Source organism: Myodes glareolus, chromosome 16, assembly GCF_982192425.1.
Source record: "Myodes glareolus chromosome 16, mMyoGla1.1, whole genome shotgun sequence".
NCBI classification, from domain to species: Eukaryota; Metazoa; Chordata; class Mammalia; order Rodentia; family Cricetidae; genus Myodes; species Myodes glareolus.
In genome coordinates this window covers 34,899,317-34,907,513 of record NC_142041.1, presented here as the reverse complement: position 1 = coordinate 34,907,513, position 8,197 = coordinate 34,899,317, and the positions used below count along the sequence as shown (strand labels likewise).

Below are 8,197 nucleotides of genomic sequence, written 5' to 3'. Positions count from 1 at the left end.
CCTGCACATTTAGGTGATGTTGAGATTTGAGTGTGAAGCATCCCCTGTGATTGACTGCTTTCCCTAGGTGGAGATGCTTTTTGAAGGTTGGGAACCTTTAGAGGTGGAGCACTGCTGTAGGATGCGGCTCAAAAAAACTGAGATTTTCTGGTCTGGTTCCATTTCCTGTGAATTCTGCTTCCTGACTGTCAATGCAATGTGATTAGTCAGTTTCTCCTCTGTTCCCACGACTTCCACTCTATGATGGGATGCAGCCCCTCAAATTGGAAGTCGGGATGCATTCTTTCTTTGTGAAATGGTTTCTTAACAAGAATTCTGTCACAGAAGGGGAAAATTGCTAACACAAGTTGCTTTTTTCTTAGGGCTTTTACAAGCGCAGCTTCTATGGATGTTTATTTGCCAGTCCCTTGTGAACATATGTTCTATTTTCCTTGGGTAATTATCTAGTATCTTAAGCAGTAGATTGTATGATAGATGTGTGTTCAACTTTTAAAAAATTGCTCAGCTATTTTCCAAAATTGTATCATTTTATACACCCACTAAAACTCTTTGAATGACAGTTGCTCTATATTCCTACCACAAATTGGCATGGTCATTCATTTTTAATTTTAGACCTAATGTATTTGTAGTCTTTGTGTTTTTAACTTGCACTTTATTAACACAGTGCTATTGGGAATCTGTACATGTGCTCATGTGCTAGACTGTATCTCAAATGTGCTGATTTTATATGTTATTTGCCTTCTTATTACTAAGTTTTGAGAACTCTTCATATTCTAAATATTCTAAATACAAGTTCTACACCAAATACGTCATCTTAAAATATGTTCTTTCACTCTGTCTACACATTTTCTTACTGAGCCTTTCATAGAACAGAAGATTTCATTTAAGTCAAGTTTTCGACCTGTCCTTTTCAGGGCGGAGCTTTGGGAGCTGCACATGTGGAGTTTCTGCCTAAACTACAATCAAAAGGACTTTCTCTCATATGCATTTCCAGAATTTTTTTTTTGAGGGGATGCAGTGAACTTTATTGATGGTATTCAAGAGAGTAGGGCTCCCTAAGCCCCTCCTGCTATCTGGGGGTCTGGGATGGAAACTGTGAGGGAGAGCTCAGTGTCAAGGGTTGAGTTAGGACAGGGACTGCTCAGCAGCCGAGGGCTTCTCTCTTGCTGTGTCCTTGCTGGGGTGGGTGGTCCAGGGCGGGCTTCTTACTCCTTGGAGGCCATGTAGGCCATGAGGTCCACCACTCTGTTGCTGTAGCCGAACTCATTGTCGTACCAGGAAATGAGCTTTACAAAGTTGTCATTGAGAGCAATGCCAGCCCCAGCATCAAAGGTGGAAGAGTGGGAGTCACTGTTAAAGTCGCAGGAGACAACCTGGTCCTCAGTGTAGCCCAGGATGCCCTTTAGTGGCCCCTCGGATGCCTGCTTCACCACCTTCTTGATGTCGTCATACTTGGCAGCTTTCTCCAGGCGGCATGTCAGATCCACGACGGACACATTGGGGGTAGGAACACGGAAGGCCATGCCCGTGAGCTTCCCGTTCAGCTCTGGGATGACTTTGCCCACAGCCTTGGCAGCGCCAGTGGATGCAGGGATGATGTTCTGGGCAGCGCCACGGCCGTCTCGCCACAGCTTCCCAGAGGGGCCGTCCACGGTCTTCTGGGTGGCTGTGATGGCATGGACTGTGGTCATGAGTCCTTCCACGATGCCAAAGTTGTCATGGATGACCTTGGCCAAGGGGGCTAAGCAGTTGGTGGTGCAGGAAGCATTGCTGACAATCTTGAGGGAATTGTCATACTTGTCATGGTTCACACCCATCACAAACATGGGGGCATCCGCAGAAGGGGCGGAGATGATGACCCTTTTGGCCCCACCCTTCAAGTGGGCCCCAGCCTTCTCCATGGTGGTGAAGACACCGGTCGATTCCACAACATACTCGGCACCGGCATCACCCCATTTGATGTTGGCGGGATCTCGCTCCTGGAAGATGGTGATGGCCTTCCCGTTGATGACAAGCTTCCCATTCTCAGCCTTAACTGTGCCTTTGAACTTGCCATGGGTGGAGTCATACTGGAACATGTAGACCATGTAGTTGAGGTCGATGAAGGGGTCATTGATGGCAACAACGTCCACTTTGCCAGAAGTGAAGGCAGCCCTGGTAACCAGGCGTCCAATACGGCCAAATCCGTTCACTCCGACCTTCACCATCGTGTCTCTGGAACAAGGCTGGCACTGCGCAAAAAGAAGCGGCTGTCTCTAGAACAGGGAGAAGCAGAGAGCCCATTTCCAGAATTTTTATAGTTTAAGGACTTAACTTGAAATCTGTCTATTACACAGATTATTTATACATAATATAAAGAATATTTATACATTCATCTTTTTTCTTCTAAGTATAGAATACACGAGGATAGTAATATTTCCATCTTAAATGTCCTGACAGCAAACTTTTAACACCCATTGTACCTCCTCTACTTCTCACATCCTTGCCTCAAGCTTCAGCCTCCATTTCTCTGGAATCATTAACCTCTTGGTAGGTCAACTACAGCAACACCCTTCAGACTTCCTTCCTTCCTTCTTTGTTTCCTTCCTTCCTTCCTTCCTTCCTTCCTTCCTTCCTTCCTTCCTTCCTTCCTTCCTTCCTTCCTGTCTTTTTGGGTTTTGTTGGATGTTTTTGGTTGTTGTTGTTGTTGTTGTTGCTGTGATTTTTCTTTGTTTTGTTTTGTGAAGACAGGGTTTCCATTTGTAACAGCCCTGACCATCCTGGAAAGCACTTTGTAGACCAGGCTGGCCTCAAACTCACTGATATCCTTCTCCATCTACCACCCAAGTGCTGGGATCAAAGGCATGTGCATTCATCCACCACCAGCAGGACTACTCAAACTTTCTTCAGGCACATACAAATTCAGTTCTATTCTATTTAAAATGACAATACACATTTTAAAACCTATATAAATTCTATTTACCCTGCACTGCTTTTCCTCATTCCCTACAAAATCATTCTCTTGGAGAAATTATTTGTTCCTTCACTGCAAACCACCACTGCCAGGTTTCTCTCCTCTCACAGTATGAAATCTGCTCTTACTCTCAGTATTTGTATTTGACTCATGCATTGTGGTCTGCCTTACCGTCTCCTTCTTGTTTTCTCCTGTAGAGCCCTTCACACTGCAGATCTCTCATGCTGTGCTGCATCTGTTCTGCTGGGGTTCCTCCCTAGTTCAGCTGTCCCTAGCTCCTCTTTCAGCTCTTCATTATTACTCAGCAGGCATGTCCCCAAGTTTGTCTTATTCTATAGAGGGTACTGATGACTTTACTTAAAAGCAAGAATTCTCCTGATAACATCAATGTCTATGCAAATGTTTGACCCAGACTTTAATAATCAGATCTGTATCCCCAAGGCCCTGATGTATTTTCCCAGTAAGAATGTGAAGTATGGATAGATGACTCCCTGGAAAGGTATTTTCCTGGTAAAACAAGATGGATGTACATATGAACACAGACAGTGGCAGCATGCACAAGGTCTGGACAAGTTCAAGCCAGAGCATGCCCCAGCACTGATGGAGCGAGGGGGGGTGGTGAACATAGCTCCCCATTCTAACCAAGAAGCTATGTAAAATTGATATCCACAGGCAAAGGAAAAATCAGTTTTTTCCAATAGAGTGATACTCCATATGTTAGCCACACTCAAGGGCAGGACCCCTGCCCAGGAGTAGTGGACCAACACAAACCCTAAGCCTGTTCCTTAGTCCAAAGCCTGGGATTCATCCTTATCACTTCTTGCTCAATTACCTTGGACAAATACCCAAAATATCCTGCTTGTACTTTCTACAAATGCTATTAACCCAAGTTTCCTCCCTCTAGTTACTGTTTCTAGATTCATGAGATTCCACCATAGTGTCTGCAAGAGAGTTCAGACTGTCTACAGAATCTAGTCCCTGCTCTTTAAATGTTCAACAGAAGTATAATGCATTAGCAAACTTTATGAAAGTTAAATCTCTCTAGGGGAACATTATACAAAAACATGAATCTCTAATACACATTGAACCCACTCACATGTAGCAGCCTACAAGATCTATATTTTCTAGTCTGAACATCTAATTCAGTCAAAGTCTTGCTCTAAGCTCTCATCACTAATGAGTGCTCTGCTAGAATGTTGATCTGGCCAAAAGTAGCTTCTTACACTTTTCATGTGCATGAAATTTGAATACCTGTTCTGTCCATGGCCTATGACATCTTCCTAAATATCTTTGATTCACAATTTGATCTGCACACATTCTAGAAAATCTGGTTCATTCTTCCTCTTGCACAGAGCCCCCAATGACACAGCCAAGCCTAACTGAATATTTTTTCTTCAGTATATCCAGATACGATCTTTTATATTACATTGTTTACTGCTAGGTTTTACCTACTCTGACATCATCAGCAAGTTCATATTTTTGTCCATATACCTTTGATAATTCTTGACACATTTGAGGCTCTAAGCAATATTTATTAAACAAAAGATCATTACCCTTTTCCCCTTGGGAAATCTTGTTCAATTAACGATCTTTTATAATCAATACAACAAAAATCATAATTATTTTTTGAAGGTGGCACTAAGTATATCCATACCGATTCTGGATTGAAACTAGATGCTACTTCTTGAATCAAATATAATGTACAAAACCTTTATCTTTTGAAAGTAACGTAAACATTCAACTGGGAAAGCAAACTTACACTTGAAATGCATTAATGGCATTCATTCCCTGTCATGTTTCAGCTCTTTCTATGTGAAATATACTAGCTAGGAAGTAAATATTTCACTTAACATTTAACTTGACTTTCTATGCTTATAGAAGAAAAATTAGTTTCAAATATCATGCGTACTACTTCTAATGGCTTATTTTTGGCTGTTTAATGCTTTGGTATAACTTCAAAATTGGAATAAGTAAATGTAAAATAGTTTATCTACTGTAAATATTAATGCGGTGTACATGAAGTGCCTTGTGAAATAATATGACGAAGAGGGGGGAATGGACATTTGGCTCAGCAGTTGAAGCACTTGCAGCATAAGCATGAGGATCAAGTTCAAATGCCCTCCGTAAATGCCAGGTGAGAGTGGCCGTGTGCACATTGGCTTTTGTAAACTCTACAGAAACCTAGATATTCCTGGAAGAGGGAGTCACGGTTAGGGACCCATTTCCATGACGCTGGTCGTGCTTATCCATGGCTTCTGCTTACGTTTCTGACTCCAGGTTCTTGCCTGAGCTCCTGCCCTGGTTTCCTTCAATAATGGACTGTGACCTGTTAGAAGAACAAACTCTTCCTGTCACTCATTTATCACAGCAACAGAACATAAATCTAGAATAGCAGCTGCCTGTACTTCTACCCCAAAGGCAGAGACAGTGATTCCCCAAAGCAAGATGGCTAATAAGATTAACCATAGCAGCAAGATCTGTATTTGACTGAGAGGATCTGCCGAAATGAATATGGTGGGAGAGCAACCAAAGACGATTTCCAGCATCAATATCAGGCTTTCACATGCACACACATACAAGAGAAAATGCACATCTGTGCACATCTGTGCCCCAACACAGAGAAAACATGATGACTTACTCACATAAAGCTAGTAAAAGAAGAGACAGTAAGTGGAAACATTAATATACAGGTAAAAACAATATAGACATGTATTGAGCAACGTTAAAAAAGTAATAAACCCTCAGCTGGCCTATCTTTCATCATTTTTATCTTACTCTTCAGTATTAAAGGTCCTTTTCATCATAAAATTTCCCTCAAGGAAATGAAACATTAAGTCAGTACTGATGAGAATCTCCTAAAAGGAAACTGAGAGATAATTCCCCTACTGAAAAGACATTTTTCTTTCATTTCAATTACTATACTGAAGTCAACCAGGAGTACTCACCACATGACCTATGAACATGTGGAATCAGAGTGAAAAGCTCCATTCTACTACTCACTAGTTGTGTGGCACAAGGTGGATCATTAACCTCTGGCTCTCCATAAACTCACATGAAAGTCAGTAAAAGCTGGATCTGTTTAGTAAAATGAACTTAAGGAAATATAAGTATCCTTCAGAATAGGCCAGCTATGCTCTGTGATGGTTGAAGCTATGGAAATGAAGCAGCAGCCCCTCTTCCCCCACCACACATGCACACGCATGCACACACACACACACACTCACACACACACACGAATCTCTTAATACGCAAGCTATTTCACACTCATGATCTAGGGGCATTTGGTACAAAACTGGTGCTGGTGCTTCACAGCAGCCTCTGTCCAGGACACAGACTCAACTATCTGTGAGTCTGGAATGAAAGTGAAGGAGACCATGGTAATGACACATCAGCTAATAGCTGCCACACAGAAGTAATACATGTCACTCAAGTTTAACTGATCGCATTTTAACCAGGTGTGGGAAGTGTACATTACACTTATTTGATATGAACAACAATGTAATTTCAATATCTAATATTGATATTTAACATTATATATATGACACCTCAACATGTAGAAAAGTAATGAACAACTAGCAAAGACAGCTCACTGTACTGGGTGCTCACTCCGCGCAGAATGCTTGTCCAGACTTTGCTACATCATACTGCCTAATTCTCACAAAAGGGCCTGTCACTTCTCATCTATTATGTATTCCTTGTTTTTAACTGAGATTTTCTTGGGACAAGAGGTTTTAAAGCTCACATTATCCTTAGAGTTACATGAAGTTATGTGTACTTATGGCATGCCTACTCTATGTAAAATGTGTTTAAAAATCAGTCCGTCTTAATAAAAAAAAAACATCATCTCATCCCTGTATTTTACTCAGAAGCTAGAAATAATGTCAAAAGGCACGGCTGCTCTTTGGGAATGACAGAGTAGAAAGCACAGGAGTGGGGAGAAAATTGTGGGACTGTAGCCAGGACATCAAAGTACTTTTTATCAGAGGCCTGCACCTTATTTCCTCTGGTCTTCCTGTAAGGTGTACAAAATAACCCTGCTTTTTTCTGAGCCAAATCTTAAAGAGTATTCTGATATTTTAATCTGAATCAACTCAATACGTGAGTTATGTCTCTGCAGATTTAAAGGAGCCACTGCGAGTCATGAGGACATTGTGCTTAACTGACCAAAGTAACAAGGCAAATGAGTGTCAAAACAGGGACATCAATCTGTAAAAATCTGACACTAAAATATGAGTAATTAAGGGACTATGGGATCTCATACATAAGAACTGGAGTCTAAAAAGTTATAAAGCACACTCTAGAGAAATGGTGTTTCAAATTATATAGTAATCAAGTTACTGATTAAAATATTATTACTGGAGATTCAAAAACTTTATTTTTATAAAACTGAAGTTACATAACTCAAAAATGCCTTAAATACTTTCAAGTTTCAAAAGGAGAGAACAAGTGCATAAAAACAATCAGATCAATACCTATAAGTGTAAATAAATCCAGTAGTTCAGTGGTGTCTGAGACTCACTCATAATCTGTGCTCCGAATTGCTTAAGCAGCGTTACTTTTACAGCCTGGCCATTCACAGCACTTACAACTTGTCTCTTAGGCCCAAGACAGTTTTCATTCCACACCTGATACTGTCCTTGGCAGATCTGCCATGGTCTTGGTATTTCCCATATCCTTGGGTCTCCACCGCAGGTGAGGCCACAGTTTCACCAGCTGATCCCTGTCTCTCTCAAAGACACCTACCCTGCAAAATGCTGATTGATCAGTAACCAGGCAGGAAGTATAGGTGGAGTGATGGCAACCAGGCAGGAAGTAGAGACATGGCAATAACATTTCTGGAAAGAAGAAAGATTCAGTCTGCAATTGTCACCCGGAGAGGAACCAAGACACAGTGCAAGCAAGATGTGACTGCCTCGCCAAAAAAGGTACCAAGCCACCTCGTTAATACAGACAAGTATTATGGGCTAACATAAGTTATAAGAAGTAATAAGAAGCCTGAGCTAATAGGCTAATCAGTTAATAATTAATGTAGACTTCTGTGTGATTCTTTGGGGCTGAACGACTGTAGGATCAAGCAGGACAGAAACCTTGGTCAACAGTTAATCTCAATTCTCTCAAATAAGAGCAATAGCTGTGTTAAACAATAAAAACAATTATTCTGACCCGAGTGAATTATAAGTGAATGATGAATGCTAGCATATGGGATAATATTAAACTAAACTTATAATATAGTTTAAAAGAGAC

General features: G+C 41.2%; 1 protein-coding gene across 1 annotated transcript; it reads right to left on the bottom strand.

Moving 5' to 3' along the window:
* Positions 1-1,124: 1,124 nt before the first annotated feature.
* LOC148119565 (glyceraldehyde-3-phosphate dehydrogenase) lies at positions 1,125-2,269 on the bottom strand. Its single transcript, XM_087897186.1, has one exon. It carries the CDS (start codon positions 2,205-2,207, stop codon positions 1,206-1,208), a length of 1,002 nt encoding a protein of 333 aa, XP_087753312.1. The 5' UTR covers positions 2,208-2,269; the 3' UTR covers positions 1,125-1,205.
* Positions 2,270-8,197: the final 5,928 nt, after the last annotated feature.